Source organism: Lathyrus oleraceus, chromosome 2, assembly GCF_024323335.1.
Source record: "Lathyrus oleraceus cultivar Zhongwan6 chromosome 2, CAAS_Psat_ZW6_1.0, whole genome shotgun sequence".
NCBI classification, from domain to species: domain Eukaryota; kingdom Viridiplantae; phylum Streptophyta; class Magnoliopsida; order Fabales; family Fabaceae; genus Lathyrus; species Lathyrus oleraceus.
Window position 1 is genome coordinate 307,205,573 of NC_066580.1, and position 24,248 is coordinate 307,229,820.

At 36.2% G+C, this 24,248-nt stretch overlaps 1 protein-coding gene across 1 annotated transcript; it reads left to right on the top strand.

The window, feature by feature from the left end:
- The first annotated feature begins 5,775 nt into the window (after positions 1–5,775).
- Positions 5,776–6,219, top strand: LOC127122992 (uncharacterized). The gene has a single exon (XM_051053260.1). It carries the CDS (start codon positions 5,776–5,778, stop codon positions 6,217–6,219), a length of 444 nt encoding a protein of 147 aa, XP_050909217.1.
- Positions 6,220–24,248: the final 18,029 nt, after the last annotated feature.

Consider the following 24,248-nt stretch of genomic DNA (forward strand, 5'->3'; position numbering starts at 1 on the left):
CGCAAGGCTCTGCTCTACTGGAGGGAGTCAGCGCAAAGACCCCTTGCGTCGACGCATAGGGTCGACGCTTAACTCACGGGTCGGCGCCAAAATGCCTTGCGTCGACGCATGCAGTCGGCGCATGCCCCACGGGTCAGCGCACGCCGACCCTATGGTCGACCGCTCGCGCGCAGACTCAGTTTTTCTGAGTTATTCCAAAGTTCTGTCAGCTTCACGCAGATCAGGTTTTCCGGCCGCTTCCGCATCTAAACCCTTTCTAAGAAAACCTAATTTGTCTCTAATTTAGTAGTGCCGAATCGAGTTTTTAATTGTGATCCGTGCTATAGGCTAACATTTACGACTCACACAACTATCAATTCAATTTGCAGTTTTTAACACGGTTTATCCAACGTCAATTTCAGCATATACAGTCCCAATTAGGGTTAAATCAACGGCTTCTCACTACCCATGACATGTTAATCTATAATACCCATTAAACGATGATAAACCCCCTTACCTGAGATAATCCGGCAAATCTCTAAGCTTTAGCTTTTCCGTTCCTCAACCGTTGCTCTACAGCTCTTTGCCCTTTTCCTCTTCTCTGCAGCTTTTCTGTTTCTCACGTGAAAAAAACTCTTCTGTTCCAAAAATATGAAACCCTTTCTTTATTCCCACTTATATATTTTCCAAATATTATTATTCCCAAATAATAATAATAATAATAATAATAATAATCCAATAATCCCATTTATTTAATTAAATTAATAAATATATTATCAACTTAATTAAATAATTCTTTTTTCTTTATTTGGGGTGTTACAGCTGGGGTGAATGGCAACATATGGGTTGGTCAACACAACGACAATTCTATCAGCCGTATCAATATGGTGCTGAAGAATCTCCACCGTCTCCTCCGCAATAAGAAAACTCTTCTGAACTCTTAGATATGATGAGAAATATGCAACTGGCTCAACAATCATTCATACAAACTCAGGATGAGCGGTATGCTCATATATGCAGCCAGCTTCAAGCACAAAATGAGAGGATCGATAACCTCTCTACCAGCATGAATGATCGGTATGCAGCATTCTCCGAGACGTTTGAACGACAGGAGCGATCCGTCAATGTGGGCCTCAATTATCTAAGTAGTGTTGTTGACCAAATGACTTCTCTGGAAGATCCTGACAGAAACCCGGATATTCGTTTCCGTCGAGGAAGAGGCCATTAGGACATAAAACTGCATACGCATCTGTATTTTTGTTGTTTGACTGTACCTATTTTTCTGTTATGCTTGTGTGTGCAAATCCAGTTTAATGTTATATACTTTTTCAATTTAGTCTGTAATAATATTTGGTGTGGTATTATTATATGATTCGCTATCTCCTGTTGATTATCATGTTATGTTGAATTATATTTCTCTTTCTCTTTTTGATGTTGTCAAAGGGGGAGAAGACCATGTACCAAAACCAAGCCAAGATATTCACAACAGTTTGTTAGACATCCTTAGATTACAAAAGAAAGGGAGAGTGTGTATAATGTGTGTGAATATTGCATGTTGTTTTTCTTTGGTTTCACACAGTTCGTCATCATCAAAAAGGGGGAGTATGTAAGGGCAAACTGTCATACAACATACGATCATAGGTTTCGATGATGACAAATTACCACCATGGATGAATCGGCATTGTCGATTCCACCTCTACAAAAAAAATGCAACATATCACCTATCATATCATTTTCTATGCTCATCTAAACTGTTATATTTCATACAACATATGTGGATAAAATGTGGTCATGACAAAATGCATGAAAACCACAAAAATCTGAATTTTTGCAGATTTGCAGGGTTTGAGTCGACCGTAGGGTCGGCGCATAACACAGTGCATTTCCCACGGGTCAGCGCACAACACAATGCATTTCCCATGGGTCAACGCACAAAAGGCTTGCGTCGACCGCAGCGGTCAGCGCATGAACCACGGGTCAGCGCACGCCGACCTATGGTCGACACATACTGATGTATTTTTCAGACTGTCCAAAACTGCAGGCCATGCGTCGACGCATAGTCCTGCTATGGTCGACCGTTCGTGCGCAAATTCAGTTTTTAAGTATTTCCCACTCTGTTTGAAAAGCTGTTAAGTGGGTTGGTTGGTTGGTTACTATAAATAGAAGTTTAGTTACTTGTATCAACTAACATTTTGAGATTTTGATTCAAGTGTTCAAAGAACAAGAAAAAGTGAAATAGGTGTCCAAGATTCTTCATCTTCATCTTCAACATCTCACAACACATCAACTACACACAACCATTTTTGAAGTGCTTTGTGATTGGTTAAAGGTGATAACGTTCGAAGCCGTGATTGGGGAATCTGGTTCGGGTTGAAGCTTGTGACAGGTTTTTTCTTGCATAAAACCTTTAGGGTTTTGTCCTCCAAGATAGGTTTGATTTTGGGGGTTTTTGGACGAATTTCTTCATCAATTTTCAGCTGAGCGAAGGTGATTGAGAAGAGGAAGTCTTCATCAATCTAGTAGCGGATTCAGTGATATTGAAGGGAAGAATTTGGGTTCGATTTGTTGTAGTTGAGTTCAGCCGGGCCGAGGGTTTGAAGAACTGAGGGTTATTCAACAAAGGGGTTGGAATCGGAGGTCTATCAACAACAATCGAAGGACTTGATTCACCTTGAATCAAGGAACAAGGAATGAAAGCAACATTCAACGTCTTGAGAATTCTGTTATATATTTGCTTTGCAATCCTTGTATAAACGGTTAAACTCAACAGGTGATATCTATTAAAGTAATCTCAATTCTAGTTTTAGAATTGAGGGCAGACGTACCCCAAAGCGAGGACGGCGGGGGAACTGCCTCATCAAATCTTTGCCTTCTCTAATTTTCTGCATATTTGTTTTTAGCTTAAAAATTAAGTGATTTTTGTATAAACACTTTTATCAAACCTTGATATTAATTGAGTAAGAGATTAAAACTCTGTTTTTGAATCCAAAGTACAATAAGATATTATACTAGATTAATTGGAATTACTTACTCAACATAAATATCACTTGGAGTGTTTTTACACACCAAGTGTTTGATAATTTGCCTAAACCAAAATTATCTTAGTTGTGTATCTAGTTTGGTTTGCTCTTTGAATCATTGGAACTAGGAATCCTAGTAAGTGGAACAAATCATTGATAGTGTGACTAGTGTAGTGATTCTTATTCCACATTATCACTAATCCATAGGCTTGACGCATATCCGGTTTTCCAATAACAGTTCGTTTTAGACTATATTTTCCTCGGCCGCTTACGCACTTAAAAACAATTTTTCAAAACCAATTTTTAATTGGTAGCGCCGACTCAAATTTTTAATTGGGATCTATTCAACCCCCCCCCCCCCCCTTCTAGATCCGTGCCATAGTCTAACAATGGTACCTGGACTCTGGATGCTCGCGACACATGACGGGAAGAAAGTCTATGTTCCAAAGCCTGGAACTTAAAGATGCTGGATTTGTAGGTTTCGGAGGAGATCAGAAAGGAAGGATCAGAGGCTCTGGAACTATTGGTATTGGTACTCTTCCCTCTATATCTGATGTTCTATATGTAGAAGGATTAATGCATAACCTGTTATCAATAAGTCAATTAAGTCATAACGGTTATGATGTAATCTTTATCTGATATTCTATTTAGTGTTTGTCTCTGTGCCAGATTTGAATCAGATCCTAGAGAAACTCACTTAACAGCAGTTAAGAGAATTCTCAAATATCTGAAAGGAACTCCTAACCTGCGCCTAATGTATGAGAAAACATCAGAGTATAGACTATCTGGTTTTTGTGATGCAGATTACGCAGGAGACAAAATGGAACGAAAAAGTACATCTGGAAATTGTCAGCTCTTGGGAAACAATCTGATATCCTGGGCTAGCAAAAGACAATCAACCATAGCCATGTCCACTGCAGAAGCGGAATACATCTCAGCATCACTGTGCACTACTCAGATGCTCTGGATGAAGAATCAGTTAGAGGATCTACAAATCTTCGAGAGTAACATTCCTATCTTTTGTGATAATACTGCTGTCATTTGTTTAAGCAAGAATCCCATTTTACACTCCAGAGCTAAGAACATAGAAATGAAACATCATTTTATCAGAGACTATGTTCAGAAAGGGGTAGTAACATTGAAATTCATTGATACTGATCATCCATGGGCTGACATATTTACTAAACCTTTAGCTGAAGATAGATTCCTATTCATCCTAAAGAATCTGAACATTCAAAATTGCCCTGAATAATATGTGCCTCTGAAGTTGTAAAATGAGACTCTAATGTAAACACAATGGATTCTGCCTCTGACTCTGATACTCCTACCAAGTTAGAAGCTATCTGAGTTAGAATTCTCCAGGAACCAATCCTTTGGCATTCTTGAAGATCAGATAAAGCAAACACGTGGAGTACCTTGCGTCTGACCTTGGAACTTCTAGACAGCTGTCTAGCAGTAATCAAGGAACAGTCTCTTGAGATCTCCTCGAGCAGTGTACTAGCTGTTGGGATTAGACATCATTAATGAGTTGTAATCATTTTTCCCTCTAAACGTGTTGACTTGGTTTTTGTGCTAAACTCTGTTTTGTGTGTCGTTTTGCATGCGCCCTAATTTGGGTATTTAAACACATTCATTTCACACATTACAGACTTTTCACTCTCACGCACCCTTAAACCTCAGCTCTCTCAAGGCATTCCTACAAGCATTCTTCATCTTCATCTCAATCTTCAACAACATCATGGATGCTCAACAACAAGCTGTTTACAACTTCTCTCAACAAATGGGTTCAAGCGAACAAGTTCAAAGCTCAAGCAACCCAAACCCAGCGGTTACTGGTGTAGTCACAACTCCAATCTACAAGGAGCCTCACATTCTCGATCGTGAGCCTCACATCAATCTTGCTACGCCATTTGAGAAACTGGAAGTATCATGTGAATCCTTGGTGGATTTTGACAACATGAAAAGGAATGGCATCGACCTTACTGAAGAACTCAGCAATCAAGGTTGGGGTAACTACTTCAAACGTCTATATGGTCCTGTTTACACAAATCTTGTGAAGGAATTCTGGAGATTCGCTGATGATGATGATCACTTCATTGTCTCCTATGTTCTGGGAGTCAAGATAGTGATAACTGAGAAGTCTATTGCTGCTCTTCTGGGCATGGAAAAAGATGGAGGCAGAAGAATCTACAACATCAATCCTAGGGAAAAATACATGTCCCAAGAGATTAACCCAACAATCTTCAAGCAGAACACAGAAGGCAATTCCTCCAAGAATAAGGAGCTACTTCAGAACCTCCATGTCTGGCTGAAGATCATTTTGGGTACCATCCATCATCGCCCAGCGTCAAACTCCTCAGACTACATCAACACAGACCAGAAGTACATTTTGTACTGCATCCATAAGGGTCTGAAGCTCTGCCTTCCAGCACTTCTCTTCAAGTACCTTAGAGACTCTGTGCGAGATACTAGAAACCACATGAAGCCCAGAAACTACATTCCTATGGGAAGGCTAATCTCTGACTTTCTAATTGAAAGTCGCCTGGTGGACCACCTGTTAAAGTTCAGACTCATGGAAGATGTGATGATCGACACTGGAAAACCTCTCAATGCCAAGAATCTGAAGAGCATGGGGATTCTGGATCAGGTCAAAGTCAAACCTACTCTAGACACTTCCTAGGATGCTCTAAAAGATCAGAGGGAAATTCCCCATGGACTCTATCTGTTCTCAAAGGAAGACCCTCGAGATGTAATCCTCTTCTATCTGGATAATCTGATGAAAGAAGGAGTGGATATCTCAGACTTCAACCTAAGCGAGCTACCAGAAACTGCTCCAAACTTCATGAAGCATCCACAAGGACCCTCTGAGAAGGCAAGGCAAGCGAAGAAAGCAAGACTAGGAGAATCCTCCGGATCAAGACCTCCAGCACCTCCGCATGAGCCTTCTGGTAAGTCTGTTTCTCTTGCTCCCTTTGTACAAACACATCCCATTGCTTCTTCTCTCCCTCAACCAACACCTATCTACACTCACTCAGAAACCCCTCCCTCAACCACCAAAACTTCTCAGAAATTTAACCTTGCCACCACCACCTTACCTCTCTCTGAAGCAGAAATGCTGAATGAAACCTCCTCACCATCTTCATCTCCTTCCCCAGAATCACCCCCTACTTCAACATCTCCTCAGACACAGAACATTCTGACCCCTCATCTCCCACTCTAGCCCAACTTCACGCTCAAACTCTGGCCTCACAACAGCCAACACCAACCAGAACCTGAAGTCACTTCACCACGCGCAGATCAACCAAACCCAACACCATCTGACCATCAACCCTTTGAACAAATCATCTCTGACACACCCCCACCAAACACATCCGCTGAACCACAAACTCTCAAGTTAAGCCCTCTCACTTCTCCACCTCCACCCTCTGAACCACAAAACACCCTGCCAACCCTAGAAGAAGCAATAGTGTTGTTTGCAGGAGCCTCAGTTGACAAGGTCAAGTCTCTGACTATCAACTCTGGCATCAGTGATGATCCTTCAGCTGTTAGGACACACTGGAACAGAGTTATTGGCTGGATGACCTCCGAAGCCTTCAAACTGAAGAGCCTCTCTGAGCAAGTCAAAAATGATTTCATCAGAGATATTGAAGTAAGACTACATGAGCGCTTAGCCAGAGAAGCTGAGGAGCAGGCCAGAAAGGAAGCAGAAGAAAAAGTAAGGCAAGAGGAAATTCAAAGACTTAAGGAAGCTGAAGCCAAAGCTCTAGCTGACGCTGCTGCTGCTGAAGCTGAAGCAAAAGCTGCTGCTGAAGCTGAAGCTAAAGCCGCTGCTGAAGCTGAAGCTCGTCGTGCTGAAGAATCTGCCAGCAGGGTAGAACCGAATGCTCTGACTCAGGGGGAGTCTTCCACCTTTATCCCTCTGGTTCTCAAGACTCTTGAAGATCTTTAGAAGAAGCAGAAGGAAGTCCGACAGATTGGATCAACAGGATTCAGTCAACGTCAACATTCAGAATCTGCTGACCCAACTGCTTCAGAGGATGCCTCCTCCTCCAAACCCTTAGGCACCTAGGATTTTCCTTTGTTGATTTGCTTGTTGCTTTCTGATTATGTTTGTTCTTGCTTTCTGCTGTTTGTGCTGTTATCTGAATATATATATTTTTTGCCTTTCTTTTTTGCTAAGTCTTTTTGATTCTGACAAAAAGGGGGAGAAATAAAAACAGCTCTGATGTAAACATATCTAAATCCTTTAGTACTCTGCGAACATTTTATTCAATAAAATGGTTCTAATCCTTTTTTACTCAGATATATGCAGAAGAGTATCTAGAAACATCATATCATGGAAGCTCCGGTAAGAACTTCTGAACTCCCAGGCTTATCTCAGGGGGACCTCACTTCTGTCTGATCTGATAAATTCTTATCTCTAAATGTTTCATCTATAAATTAAGATTGTTTTGTCATCATCAAAAAGGAGGAGATTGTAAGAACAAAATTAGTTTTACAATAGATTCCAGGATTTTGATGATAACAAAGGATGAAACCAAAAATGGCACCCTAACGAAATTTCTCTAAGTATGCAGGACTCTGAACAAGAACAAAGGAATCTGATCACTTTATCAGATACAAACTCTGATCAGATACAAAGAACTAGAAGATCAGAAGCATCTGAAGAAGAAGTGCGCTCTAGAAGTTCTGACTCTGAGCAAAACAGGACAGCAGAATACCAGAAGCTCTAAACTTCCACTGGACTCAACTCTGATGATCTAAAAGACCAACACTCTCAGAAGCTCTGACGTGACCTCAACGCATCTCCGGTTGTCATAGAAACTCCGAGACAACAAAGACTCTGATGAAGATTCTCCAAATCCAGAAAGAGTAACAGAAAGAACTTCTTCAAATGGAAAGAAAGTATTTTTGGAAAGAAGTTATTCAGGGAGACATTTTGGTTATGGCAAGAAACACAGAAGTAATGACATTGAATGCTCATCAAAAGCCAATATTCTTTCATCACTCCAATGGTCCTTTCACCACTATATAAAGGACAGCATACTTCAGTGAGAGACACAACAACGCACAGAAAATTCTTTACATTCTCTCTTAGTTTTTCACGAGCTGTTGCTCATACGTGAAAACACCTACTTGCTTATTCTGCTGTAATATTCGCTTACTCTTATAAGCACTCTCAATTACAAATCTACTTTTGCTAAATTGTTTTTGTTCCTCAAGTGACTATGCATAGTCTGTATACTTGGGAGGACTAAGAGATCACTCTCTTAGACGTTTGGTTGTATTAATCTTTCAAGATTAGTGGATTAAGTCCTTTTTGAAGGTGAAATCACCTTGGCCGGGTGGACTGGAGTAGCTTTGTGTTATAAGCGAACCAGTATAAAATCCTGTGTGTTCTTATTTTTGAAAAAGCCTTTATTTTCCAAAACAATTCAAACCCCCCTTTCTTGTTTTTCTCACCTTCAGATGATGCATTGATGATGTAGTTGTATCTGTTGGCTTTGTCTCTAAGCTCAATGATTTTATCTTCATGAGAAATGTTTAGAAAAATTCCAAATTCTTCCACCGAGAGATTTGTCCTATGTTTTCTTTCTTCGCTTTAAATTAGTCCATTGGTGAGATGAAGGTTTGAAAAGAACACCCTCATAAGGGAGGTATAGATCCTTTTTGAAGGCATACACAGAAAGGTGGAAAGGTCGAGTTCTTTAAATATTTTTGAAGAATTTGCATTCTTTGAAATCTTCTTGGGCTATGGTATGGAAAAGTGTTGAAAGAATCTAATTTCTTGTTGTTTGGTTGTGAAATCATCAGTAAGAGGGATGGAGGTGAAACTCAATCTTGTGGGATTCATGATGATTTTTACAATAATAATCTCACTGAATATGTTAAATAAAAAGTATATGATGCAAAAATACTAAGAACAAAATACCTTTTTATAGCGTGCTTTAGTCCAAGCAAGCATTTAGTGTAGATTATGCTGCTCAAAAATCAAATCCAACTTCTCTTTTTTTTAGTCTCCTAATGAATTAGATTATGTCTCTAATCGATTAGATTTTCCAACATCTCAAAAAAATTTAGGATCTACATAAATGTTGAGATTTGGTTTTCTTAAGGCACACATTAAGCTTGGATCTGATCTGAAATTAGTTATTTTGAGCTTTTCTAATTGGTTGTGTTAATTGATTGGGCTTGCATGTTTTTGCCTTCTTGGTTCAACTTGGGTCTTATATTTATTTTTCTTGTTTTAATACCACTCATTTTCATTGTTTGCACCCTTTATATATAAAACACTAAAAATACTCATTTTTATAGGTTAGAAACATTTAGATTTTAATGAGTAAAATATAAGAATATTATTTTAAGGTTTTAATCATATTTCCTTGTATATTCCAACCTTAAAGTAATTTTACCTCTTTTTTCAAGAAATCTTGATAAACAATTTCCAAGAGAGAAAACACCAAATGGTGTATCTTTCTCTACACATTATTGGATGTGAGAGTCGGTAAAACCATAAATTAAATTAGTCCATTACATACAAATTCATTCAAATGATCACTATGAATCATATGTTATGACATTTCTATCAAAGGAAATGCTTTGATCACAACTGTTGGCATTTTCCACGTCGTTGTCTTCAAGAGCAAAGACTTTATCAAATGTATACTTCGAAGGTATATTGTTGCTTTCCACTAATAATAATCGTCAATAATTCAAAGCAGCAAAGTCTACCTGCAAAACACTAAGATTTCACTTTTGATGCCCACATCTTTCTTGGGTCCAGGTGCGTTAATCATAGAAGATCTAAGGTGGTTGCTTAACTTTCGATCCTTTAAAATACAATGATTCTAAATAACCTATTCTCTTATTTATATATATATATATATATATATATATATATATATATATATATATATATATATATATATATATATATATATATATATATATATATATATATATATATATATATATATATATATATATATATATATATATATATATATATATATATATATATATATATATATATATATATATATATATATATATGTATGTATAAAATATGCTTCTTTCTAGTTTCTCTTCTTAACATTTATACTATTTCTTTTGACTAGATAAAAATTAGGTGAAAAATATTTTTATTTTGGGTGGACTTTTCTAAGGTTTCTTATAGGTCAGCTACTTCTTTTATATCGCTTAAATTCTCTAAGATTTAGTTATTTTTTATTTTTTGAAGGAGTTGATGACCTTCTTAAGGTATCTTTAAGGATTCCTAGAGTGTTTTCTTCAGATTCTTCAACTCAGTGATTTACTCATTTTAAACAACTGTGTATAGGAAGGTTTGATACTTAGAACATTTATTTCCTCGTACTTAAGCATATTTTTTTGTCTTCTTCGGAAGATGATTATTTTAGATATCTTCCTAAGGTTGATGTTTCTCCCCATCCTCTTTGGTTTAGTATTAAAGAAATTTCTTCATCTTATTTGTCATTTTTAAATAAGAAGATCCTTCATTTGATGTTGAATCTTTTGAAAATTATTTAACTAACGAGAGCATTCTTTCGAAGGATTAAACATGAGATGTATGATAGGACTAAGATAAGGATGATGATTTTACAGTTTGTATTCCCTCATCTTTGAGTAGTTGAACTTGTTCGTTCATCTTCTCTACAATTTTCTCCATTCTTTATTTTTCCTGAAATTCATGAAAGCTCTAATCTATTGATTTAAGAATTGGATTAAACTTTCAATTCTTGATTCTAAGATACTTGTTAGTAACACAGTTTCCATCAAACTTCCCAATACTTGTATATTTAAAAGAGAATCCAAGATTATCTTTTGTTCCTCGTGTGTTCGTCTTCTCTTGTTTAATACTTGGAGAGACTCCATATATTGTTTCAAGAGTATCCCATATTTTCTTGGCGGTTTTGTTTTGGAAATATGAACATGGTGAAAGATTGTGTTATTTAAAAACAATGTTATAAATCTTTTAGTTTTGAAAAATATTAAAATTCTCTCTTTTCTCTTAACTCATAGTTTATGTTTTGAAGAGAGATTCTAAACCTAGCTAAAATTAAAAAAAACTCTTGCTATTTTTTAAAAAGTGGTGGTATTTAAAAAAATCTCTTATCGGAAGTCATATTCCTCCTGAGACGATTAGTCCTTAAAAAGAAGTTAGGATCTAATGTCACTTTTTGACTTTGAGACTTCACACACAAGAGAGGGTGAATTGTGTTGTTTGGAAAATCCAGGTTTTGAAAAAAATTTGGAAAATAAAATCAGAGTTTAAAATTATTTGAAAAACTAAGTAGCAGAAAATAAAATATGGAAAATAAATTGCGAAAATAAAAGGAGTTAAGGGAAAAGAGAAACACCAAGAATTATAGAGATTCAGTCAAAACAAAGTGACATACTCCTTTTCCTAAGAATTGATCTTGAGAGTTTCTATTAAACATTGAGAGCTTTAAGTAGGAAAAACTCATGAACCCCCTTATATAAGGAAATGAGGATTGATCTTTAATCAAAATATACAAGACGATGGATGTGTATGATGGATTGAAGCGGTTAGTCTTCTTTCTATAAAAACAGACCTTAGAGCCGTTAGTATTCAAGTTCCATAACCTTTAAGCTCAATACCTTTGTTTTAACCGAGCTAACTAAAAATCCGTGAAATTTTAACACCAGGATGATGTCGAACCTATGAAGCTTTTAAGTATCGGGTCGAACTTCATCCTATCTTGGTTTTAATATCGGGATGATCAAGAACCTAGGAGATTTTATCACAGACTAATCTCCAACCTAAACAAGGACTGACATACCCAATCCCAAAACAAATCCTTAATTGGACAGTATTCAACCAAGGTATACACAAAAGGTTCCCTTGGTGAATTTTACAATTCTACCTATTACAGAATTACAAAATGATCTCACTCACAAAAGTACTCAGGCTAAAAACATAGTGAGAGAAAGTTAAAGAAATGTTTAGAGAGAGAGAGAGAGAGTGAGAGATAAAAGTATCAAGACACGATTCTGGATGCTTTGAAACGAGAAATAAGACCTCTATTTATAGGCTTGACCGCTTGAGGTTAACTCAAAAAGGAAATCGCATTTAACGCATTTTGTAACAATCTAATTGATTATCACCTATGTCTAATCGATCAAAGTATGAAAATAATCATTTGTAAATTCCATAAAAGGAAGAAAAATATATCTAGCTGTTGTACATCATTAAGGCAATGTCTGAATTGCTTGGGGCGTAAGTTTGAACTAATCTAATCAATTAAACAAATGACCTAATCGATTAGATAAATTAAAATTTTCCCTCTAACTATTTTAACATCTCCTAAGTCATCTAGCACAACCTCAAAATATTTTTGAAGATATTTTCTTTAATAAAATAGTTTGAAAAATATTTTAGTGTGTGTGTTCATTTAGCCTTATATCAGGAGATCACCAAATATTACTCTCTTTTTACTTTTATTTTTTTATTTTTTTAGATTTGAAGACTTTATCGTCCTGTAAATTAATTTACTTTAAACCAGCTTTTGGTTTTAATTTAGATCTAGAAGGCAAGTGTGATTCCTGGTTAAGTATGCCATGTACTTTTATCGACATTGTATTCAACATTTTTCTGTATGAATTCTTCTGTAGCCTGTAATTTTAGTTTTTTTTTAAAAAACATAATATGTTAGCGGGTGTTTAATAGGTCGTCCCAAACAATTTAGAGGCATGTTTTATTTTAAAATTAGATACTTAATAGATGAAAACACAATAAATTAAAAAATAAATCATATTTCATTTAAATTATAAATAAAATTAAATATATAGACAAATATGATATAGAAATATTTTATAAAAATTTAATTTATCAAAGTTTAATTTTATACATTTTTCTCCTCTTACGATCCTCGATTTATAAAAAAGTTCATACCATTTAATAAAGGAAATAATTCTTTGAACAATTTCGACAATACTAATAATGGAGTATTTTATTTAATAAACAACCAACAATGTAAAATTATAATTTTTCTAGGTCTCACAATTAATATGCCAAATTTATTAATGTGTCGTTTCACAATGATAAAAAAAATATAATATTTCCAAATTTACACATTAATTTTTTTTTAAAATCTATAAAATCCGTAAAATTTAAGATATTGTATTATGAATTCGATTGCGCTTGTATGGGAATGATCACGATACTTATTCATATGTATAAATATAGAGTGATAGAGTAAAATGGAAATCTAAATTAGTAGAAAAACTTGTAAAAAGGTTAGGCTAAAATAAATTAAAAAATATTTTAGATCTAATAACTTAATTTACTATCTATTAATAAAAAATTTAATAAATAAATAAATAAATTTATTAAAATTTTAAAATATTATTTAAAAATAAAATTAAGCAATGCAAATTTAGAAAATTATATTATATAATATTTTATCATAAAAAAAGTAATAACAAATAAATTAATCGTATAATGATTTTTAATTAATTAACTATAATGCTTGTTAAAATGTTATTATTTAAAATAAAGTTTGAAAATATTAAATGAAATTAAAATTAAAATATCTTTAACTTGTAGGCTGTGGTGGATAGGATATAAGAGATTTATCATTAATCATATTCATATTATCCAAAATATCTTTGAGTTGTAATAAAGGAAAAAATGATTAAGTTAAAACTTAATGCAACAATAAATTTCAAAAATAATTCTTTCACGTGAAAGGAATCAAACTCACGTGCTCTTAATATCCAAAACGTCAATCTAAAACATACAATTATTTTTGTAATCTGTTTATATAAGATTTACTGTATCATTTATATTAAACACATCTATCAAAGTTGAGACCTTTTAAAATTGAAGGTTTTGTGCAGTTGCACTCCTTACACACACCCACAAGACTCGACACTGTTTCAAACTCTCAATAACCTTTTCACATGAAAGCCACTCTCACTTGTAACTTTTGGGTCATAAGATGCCTTTGAAGACCCAATAATCTTTTCACATGAAAGCCACTCTCAAGGACAAAACTAATCTTTATGGTACATATCAAAAATTACTAATCTTTTCTCTTGCCTACATCAACTTCAATTTCTACTGCTTACTTACATGTGTCTCTTTTATGGTAAACATCAACTCTATGAGCCGCGGAAATTTTCATTTCTATCCTTATAGGCACCGCTTCTTCGTGAGTGAGATGCTGTAAGTTTTTCTTCCTCGCTCAACTTTTTACATTTGACAAGTCCTAAAACTAGAATGGTGGAACATAAGGCAAGAGTTTAGTAAGGGGTACTTTGATTTGCATTGTCTTATGAGCTTTATATGAATTGAGAAATGGTGGAACATAAGGCAAGACTATGTATATATATACACACTAAGAGATGTTAGCCGTATAAGGCAAAGCTGGTTAGCGATTTATATGATTTATGAAAATATCTATTCAATAATATTATAGATAAAAAGAGAATTATTATTTAAAAAATAATAATATTGATTAATTTTTTTAATATATATAAAAAACTAAATATAATATTTGTAACAAAAAAAAACATTTAAAAAAAAAATTAAGTATTCAATAACATTTAATGTTCCCAACTATCTTTCCTTTTATCATTACATTAAAAATCACGGTCATCAAACTTTAATTTAGAATGTTATTTGTAGTATAGTATTTGAGTTGCTTCAGTATTGCAATTCAATTCTCAACGATAACAAAGAGTATGGAAACTGACTGCAGTTCTTCGAATTTTTTACTGTCCACTTTTGGAAGAAAAAAAAAACTAAGTTACCATTCATTTCAAATTATACTAAAATATCACATTTTGCATTATTTTTTAATGCAACCCCTCTTTCAATGGGCCACAATATACAATAAAGATGCGTCCATTGAATGGCCGGTATTGTTGTAGAAAAAAAATCCGCCATTTGAATAAGCGGCAGTGTTGTAACGAAATATATTGAAATAAATTTCAAATATAAATAATATAATATTAATAATTTTTAATAATATTAATTGAATATAATTATTTAGATTTAATGAAGTGTTAAGTTAACTAAAACAAAAATAATTGTTAAAATTAAAATATATTTTATTAATAATTAAAATAATAATAAAAACAAATAGATAATAATAAAAAAAATTATTTATTTAATTAAAAAGAAGCACATTAAACCCCTATGTAGCTTTGATTTTGACCCGATCGATAAAAACGTTGGTGAGTTCCACATGCAGGAGCTTGTATAATTCGGGATGATCTTCTATGATTTTCGTCAACATTTGTTGGATGAGTAAAAGGTCACGCGTAATTCCTCAAATCTAAATTATATTGTGTCGAACGCTAGTCCAGGTAAGCTTCGTCGAACTCTAGTCTAGGCCAAAATATCTTTAAGTCCTAGACCACAACTTTCTTCGTCGAAATATTTTTATTAACCTTTTTGTCGAAGTCAACATATTCTTCTTCAAAATATTTCTTTGAATCCTATGACCCCTTCCTAATATTCATGTGTTTCGAAATTTCAGCCAACAAATTGCCCCCCAAAAATGTCATTTTCGACTATATAGAGAAGAAGACATTTTTTGAAACATTTCGACACTAAAGCACATTTACTGCCATGACGTCATGATCATCATGACCACGCCGCTTCAGACATCTCATCGAGACGTGCAAAAACCCAAAACCTAATCATCATACACCCATTTCCCATGAGATAGTAGGTTATGCCAACTACAATCATCCCATCAATCTCTATCCGATCAGCATGTGCCTCATGATCTTGACAATTATCACAATGGTTGAAATGAAATGTTTCTCTCACTCCAATATAAATACTTCATTTCACTTTCTTCTCTACTTTTCTAATCTCCTGAACCCTTTTCTTCTCTCTAAATCATAAAAACAAACCCTTCATTTCTTCTTAAGCAAACTTTGAAAAATCAAAGTCTCTTCGTTTCATCATCAATGGCTTCCAAGATGAAAAAATCCTAAAGATTCCAAGAAACAATCATCTCTCCCTATCGTTCACAAAATCTTAGGCCCAAAACCTTCGCCAATAGAACTCACGGACCTGAGAGGTTCACTAGAAAATTCCCTGCTCTGTCGAAAGGTCAAGAGGCAGAGTCTTTATCCATATGGGAAGCATTTCTCACCCCAAAACTAATTGCTCTAAGGCTCATATCGTCAAAGAACCAGAACATCCTTCTTAGTTATCAACCAAATCTCGCTTCTCGACAATTTGGTCTTAACTAGATCATGCCTAAACCAATTTTCAACAAGAAGAGTTTTGTTATTCTCTACAATATACATCATACTGAAGCCGAATGCAACAAGGAAATATCTCAATATGCTGGAATTACACAATTCACTCCCGTCTCATTCAAACCATCATTTTACTGTACCCAAGAATATGATACTTGGTGGAAAAACAATTACTCCACAGAGATGCTTGATGTTTCTGCATTTACTCAACATTTAACCAACGCTTTCACTTCTGTACAAGACAAATCCAAGAAAGGTACTTAGACTCATATTAAGGAAATCCAAGAATTCCAAAAGTATTTTGAACTGCCTAGAGACTTGAAGACCTTAGTCGAACCATTCGTGAGGCAGCAGTCACTTTAAAAGAGAAATTTACAAACAAACTCGAGGATTTAAAACTACCTTCATACGTTAAACACGAACAAAGGTATGAATTATGTAGTGGTAAATTCATGATCATCAAGCTATAGATAAGCTAGAGATCAAATAACAAGAGTCGCCACCGCGCTTTTATTGTTTCCAAGGGAAAAGGGAAAAAGTACGAACAAAACCCAAAAGTAAGAAGTTTTCAAATCAAAACCAATAAAATGTCAGAGATTACAGGTAAGGGGGTTGGTTACACAGAGGGAAGGTGTTAGCACCCAAAGTGTCCTAGGTACTCCTAGGGAGCCCTTTATGTGTGCATATGTATTTGGTACAAAAATGATGTTCACAAACAAATAGAATGGAGGGATGAGAAAAGAATTCATTAATTATATTTTTGTGTTTGACACGACCTTCGGACTTGTGCCTACGTACCAACATAAAAATGAGGGATCAAAACCTCGTAGTTCGTGATACAAATTTCAAAGTGGATGCATTGCTTTTAACAAAAATTAAGTTTGAAAGGCACAAAGGCCTAAAATGGCTTGAATGAGTTAGTTCTTTTTTGGATTTTCTGAAAGTTTAAGTCAAGTATAGTTAAGTTTATTTACAATTTTGATTTAAGAAAAGAAGTTTGAAAATGCAATGGCATAAGGCCAAAGTTTCTATCTTTTTACAAAGTGGTCAAAGTTTAGAACAAAATAAGTTCAATCAAAGAAGATTTTGAAAAGAGATGGAGAGATTTTAAAATTAAAGAAATGGGGAGAAGATGAAGAGACTAAATCCTATGCACAAAATTAAAAGTTAAGAGTTGAAAAGATCTGACCAATGGGTAGCAATCCAATAGACAAGAATGTCAATAGAAACCCAGAGTTCCCTTGGACATTTAGAATCAAGCAACACACAAATGCACAATTATATTATCTTGAAGAGCAAGGCATCAAATAAAGATAGCCACATCCAAGCTTAGCCACTCCATGATCTTCTTCAGATTAGCCCATCTAACAGATGAACTCCACAAGTCACAGGTTCAAAATAACAACTGCACAATGATCATATTACAGATGAACTCAGGGGGTTCTTGAATGATGTATCAGATGAAGTCTCAAATTACAAGCACTTGGTTTCACAGAAAGTTGGCATTGGCCAAGTCCTTTAGCATAGGAATGTTGTCTAAGTTCTAAGTCCATTTGTCCAAGATCAAGCCAATAGTCCACACAAAAGTTTTTTAGGGTTTTTGTTGTTATTATGTACATTAATGGTCAAAGACCACACAAACAAGCAAAGTATACACAAACAAGATATATCACACAATATGGTCCAAGTGGACAAAGTAAAAATTGCATTAACATAAACAACTAGAATGGTATGAATAATGGTAAATGAATAAGGACTAAAATTAAATGACATTAAAGTAAATGGCTTGAAATTAAAAGTTAGTTGTTAATGAATTAGAAGTTAGTATTGTTTTTCTTTTGCTTTTCATTTTAAGACATTCTTTGGATAATGTAACACCCTTCTAAATACCCCAAATTTTTATAATTAAAATACACATATATTCATCAGAGTAATTATGCCCCGAAGGGTGTCACACAATCATTTCACTACATTCATCAAATATCCTGTCATGCTCATTTATTTAAATCAAAATAAGGTCTTTTGCATAATTCGCAGCGGAATCAAATTCAACATCAATGTAAAACATGTAACACTATACATGTAAATCATCCAACAACCAATATCAAATTAATTAAAACATTCCCTCCCGATGTTACATCTATCAGAGCATGACCCACAAGAAACTACTCTAGACTCCAAGCATAAGCTTCTACTCAACTCATTTCTCGTTACCTGAAAAATAGGCGTAAGGGTGAGTTCCTCAATCAATATAACAAGCATTATAGAACAATATGTAATGCCAAGTAATTAACACATTAATTCACCCTAATTAGACTATGCATTCAGCAACAGTAATATCCATTCAAACATCATACTCAACAGTACAAATCTCCATCATATTCAATCATTAACAACACAACACACAACACACATATGATACTGGAATACATCCATTCATATCATATGCCATACATTCATTATGCAATGAGACTCTATGCATGCGGTACCGACTATGTGTGAACATATAGTTCAACCTCACCGTCCAAATCCAGGCACGGCTACCAAGCTCACTAGTCCCACTCAATTGAGACATAGTGACTCACTCACTAATTCCTCACCATGGGAATTAGCTACCACCCCAATTGGGCCATGAAATGCACGCTAATCACCTAGCATGCAAACATCAACAACAACAATCAAATGATATACTCACTAATTCCTCACCATGGGAATTAGCTACCACCCCAAATGGGCCACAACATGCATGCTAATCACCTAGCCATGCAACATCAACAACAATCAAGAATAGACACATGCTCACACTCTAAGCCATAATACAGTCTATTCACAAACGTATACATTCACATCATCATGTATACCATCACACATTATCAACATAATTAATCACAAAACATATCATATCATGCCACATAATCAACCACAGTATTAGTCCGCTCTACTAATACCTATACCACTCAAAACAACGGGAAATGATCCCTACAACATCATATCTCAGCTAAGTACATCACTCAGCCTAAACAACCAAAAACTGCACAACAACAGTTCAGGAAAATCCCAACTCTGCCCATACGCGTATTGCCTCTACCATACGCGATTGCCCAAATCTGGCCAACTCCATACGCGTAATGCCTACTCTCTTACGCGTATTGCGCATTTCCTCGCCCAACTCATACGCGTACCACCTATCCCATACGCGTACGCTACGCGTAACAACTTCCCATTACGCGTACCAACAGAGACCAATTCACGTTCAAAATGCCATCTTTTCCACCCATACGCGTAAGGCTTCCCCCCATACGCGTACCAACATCTCATACGCGTATTGCCTAGTGCCATACGCGTATGACCAGAGACCAGAGCTCTCAGATCTGCAATGGCTTTCTCTGCTACGAGACCTATCCAATCCAACCTTCTACAGTCCAAATTTCACACACAATTCATTCATATCATCTAACACGAATCATACACTTTCGATTTCACAAATTTCTAACCTTTCTACCTCTAATTCCTACGAATTTCGTCAATTATAATCCAAATTTTCGTTCATCTCAAAAGTTCACAAATTCAACATATATCATCCAATCAGAGGTAAAACAATGGTCTATTACTACCCAGTACATATCATCCCATAATACCCGTTAATTGATGATAAACCCCCCTTACCTGAGTTAATCCGGCAGCCTCTGAGCTCCAAGCTTCTCCTTCCTTCAACCTTCGTTCTCTGGTTCTCTTTTTGCCCTTTCTGCCTCTTTTCCCTTTTCACGTGAAAACCTTTTTCCAAAAATTGGGACTTTTTATTATTCCAGCTTATATACTATTCCAATAAATAATTATTCCAATAATTATTATTCCAAAATAATAATAATAATTCAAATATTCTAATTAAATTAATAAACATATTATTAATTTAATTTAAATAAATACATATTATTATCGGGGTGTTACAACTCTCCCCCACTAAAAGAGTTTTCGTCCTCGAAAACATACCTCAAGCGAACAACTCCGGATAAGACTCCTTCATCTGACTCTCAAGTTCCCAAGTCACATTGCCACCTGCTGGTCCTCCCCAAGCTACCTTCACCAAGGCGATCTCTTTACCCCGCAATTGCTTCAATTCTCGATCCTCGATCCTCATAGGTGACGTTTCAACAGTCAGGTTATCTCTCACCTGTACATCATCTACTTGGACAACATGCGACGGATCATGAATGTACCTCCTCAACTGAGACACATGAAAAACATCATGCAAATTCGCAAGCGACGGCGGTAAAGCGATACGATAGGCTACTTCCCCTATCCTCTCCAAAATCTGATAAGGACCAATAAATCGAGGTGTCAACTTCTTCGACTTCAAGGCTCGACCAACACCAGTTATCGGAGTAACACGAAGAAACACATGATCTCCCTCTTGGAACTCAAGTGATTTCCTCCTCTTATCATGATAACTCTTCTGACGACTCTGAGCAATTCTCATCTTATCCTGAATCATCTTAATCTTTTCCGTAGTTTGTTGAACAATCTCCGGTCCAACCACCGCACTCTCACCGGACTCATACCAACATAAAGGTGTCCGACATCTCCTACCATACAAAGCTTCAAACGGTGCCATACCAATGCTCGAATGAAAACTATTGTTGTAGGTGAACTCAATCAAAGGCAAATAACAATCCCAAGCACCTCCTTTTTCCAAAACACACGCTCTCAAAAGATCCTCTAATGACTGAATCGTCCTCTCAGTCTGACCATCAGTCTGCGGATGATATGCAGAACTCAATCTCAGCTTAGTTCCCAAAGCTCTCTGCAAACCTTCCCAGAACTTCGATGTAAATCTAGGATCTCTGTCCGAAACAATACTCGACGGAATACCATGCAAACTTACAATCTTCTCAATATACAACTCGGCTAGCCTCTCTAATGGATAATCCATTCTGATCGGAATGAAATGGGCCGACTTTGTCAATCTGTCAACAATCACCCAAATAGCCTCAAAATTCTTACTTGTCCTCGGCAAACCAGAAACAAAATCCATACTGATACTATCCCACTTCCACTCTGGAATAGCCAACGGTTGCATTAGCCCAGACGGCTTCTGATGCTCAATCTTTGACTTCTGACAAGTCAAACAGGAATAAACAAAACTCGCAATTTCTCTTTTCATTCCCGGCCACCAAAACAACTTTTTCAAATCATGATACATTTTCGTAGCTCCAGGATGAATACTCAAACCACTACGATGTCCTTCTTCAAGAATACTCTTCTTAAGCTCAGTAACATCCGGAATACACACCCGACTACCAAATTTCAAAACACCATTCTCATCAACTCTGAATTCACCACCTTGACCTTGATTCACCAAAGTCAACTTGTCCACCAAAAGCATATCGGATCTCTGACCCTCTCTAATCTCATCCAGAATACCACTCGTTAACTTCAACATTCCCAATTTAACACTATTGTGAGTACTCTCACACACCAAACTCAAATCTCTAAACTGCTCAATTAAATCCAACTCTTTCACCATTAACATAGACATATGCAATGATTTCCGACTCAATGCATCAGCTACTACGTTTGCTTTACCCGGGTGATAATTCAAACCAAAATCATAATCCTTCAGAAACTCTAACCATCTCCTCTGTCTCATATTCAGCTCTTTCTGATCAAACAAATACTTTAAACTCTTATGGTCGCTGAAAACCTCAAATCTTGATCCATACAAATAATGCCTCCACAACTTCAGAACAAATACCACAGCTGCTAACTCTAAATCGTGTGTCGGATAGTTCCTCTCATGAACCCTTAGCTGTCTCGAAGCATAAGCTATAACCTGCTTATTCTGCATCAACACACCACCTAAACCCAACAATGAAGCATCACAATAAACCTCAAATAATTCCGACGAACTCGGTAATATCAGAATAGGAGCAGTAGTTAACCTTCTCTTTAACTCTTGGAAACCTTCTTCACATTTTGAATCCCAAACAAACGCTTGCCCCTTTCTAGTCAACATTGTCAACGGTAACGCCAACTTAGAGAATCCCTCAATGAACTTCCTATAATAACCAGCCAAACCAAGAAAACTTCGAATCTCAGCAACAGACTTCGGAGCTTCCCACTTAGATACCGCTTCTATCTTAGAAGGATCAACAGCGACACCACCTCTTGAAATCACATGACCAAGAAAACTCACCTCTTCTAACCAAAATTCACATTTAGAGAGTTTAGCAAATAACTTCTTTTCTCGGAGAACTTCTAAAACCACTCTCAAATGCTCAGCATGCTCTTCTTCAGATTTCGAATACACCAAAATGTCATCAATAAACACCACGACAAACTGATCTAGCTACGGATGGAAAATCCTATTCATATACTCCATAAATACTCCAGGCGCATTAGTCACGCCAAAAGGCATTACAGAATACTCATAATGTCCATACCTTGTTCTGAAAGCAGTCTTCTGAATATCCTCAGTTTTCACACGTATCTGATGATACCCAGATCTCAAATCTATTTTGCTGAACACACTAGCACCAACCAATTGATCCATCAAATCATCAATCCTCGGCAAAGGATACCGATTCTTGATCGTCACTTTATTCAGTTGCCTGTAGTCCACACACAACCTCATAGTACCTTCTTTCTTCTTAACCAACAACACTGGTGCACCCCACGGTGACACACTCGGACGAATGAATTTCTTATCCAACAAATCTTCCAACTGACTCTTCAATTCAGCTAGCTCAACAGCAGACATACGATAAGGAGCCATCGATATCGGTCTAGTACCAGGTACTAAATCAATCGAGAACTCAACTTCACGCTCTGGCGGCAATTCATTCACCTCTTCCGGAAACACATCAGGAAAATCACACACCACAGCTAGATCACCAATCACCAGTTTATCTTTAGCTTCCATAGTCGCCAACAGCATAAACAACTCTGCCCCATCAGCTACTTCTTCATTCACTTGCCTTGCTGATAGAAACAAACTCTTTCCTTCCTCAATCTCAGGAAATATCACAGTCTTATCAAAACAGTTGATAGAAACCCGGTTGAACACCAACCAGTTCATACCCAGAATAACGTCAATCTGCACTAATGGAAGACACACAAGATCTATCCCAAAGGCTCTACCAAAAATACTCAAAGGACAACTTAGACAAACCGAAGTAGTAGTTACTGAACCCTTCGCAGGAGTATCAATCACCATACTTCCAAGCATTTCAGATATCTCTAACTTAAGTTTCACAGCACAATCCAAGGATAGAAAAGAATGAGTAGCACCTGTGTCAATAATAGCTACAAGAGGAAAGCCATTAATATAACACGTACCTCGGATCAAACGCTCATCTGCAAAAGTCTCAGAACCTGATAAAGCAAAAACCTTGCCTCCTGACTGATTCTCTTTCTTTGGCTTAGGACACTGCGGACTGATATGACCTACCTCTCCACAGTTGAAGCAAGTCACAGTCTTCAACCGGCAATCTGCAGCTAAATGACCACCTTTTCCACACTTGAAACATTTCTTCTCATTACTGGTACACTCATGGATACGATGTCCAGCCTGACCACATCTGTAACACTTAACAGGAGCACTAGAGTCTCCCCCACTAGGCCTCTTCATCCCATTCTGTCTCTGAAAACCTTTGCCAGCAGCATACGGTTTTCCACTATCCATCTGATTCTTGCCTCTCCTATCAACTCTCTGCTGATAGCTCTCAGCTCTTGCCTTGGAATCCTGTTCGAAAATCCTGCAACAGTCAACCAAATCAGAAAACACTCTAATCCTCTGATATCCAATCGCCTGCTTGATCTCGGGACGCAACCCGTTCTCAAACTTCACACACTTGGAAAATTCCCCAGCAGCCTCAGCATAGGGAGTATAATACTTAGACAACTCTGTGAACTTAGCAGCATACTCCGTAACAGACCGGTTACCCTGCTTCAATTCCAAGAACTCAATTTCTTTCTTTCCTCTGACAT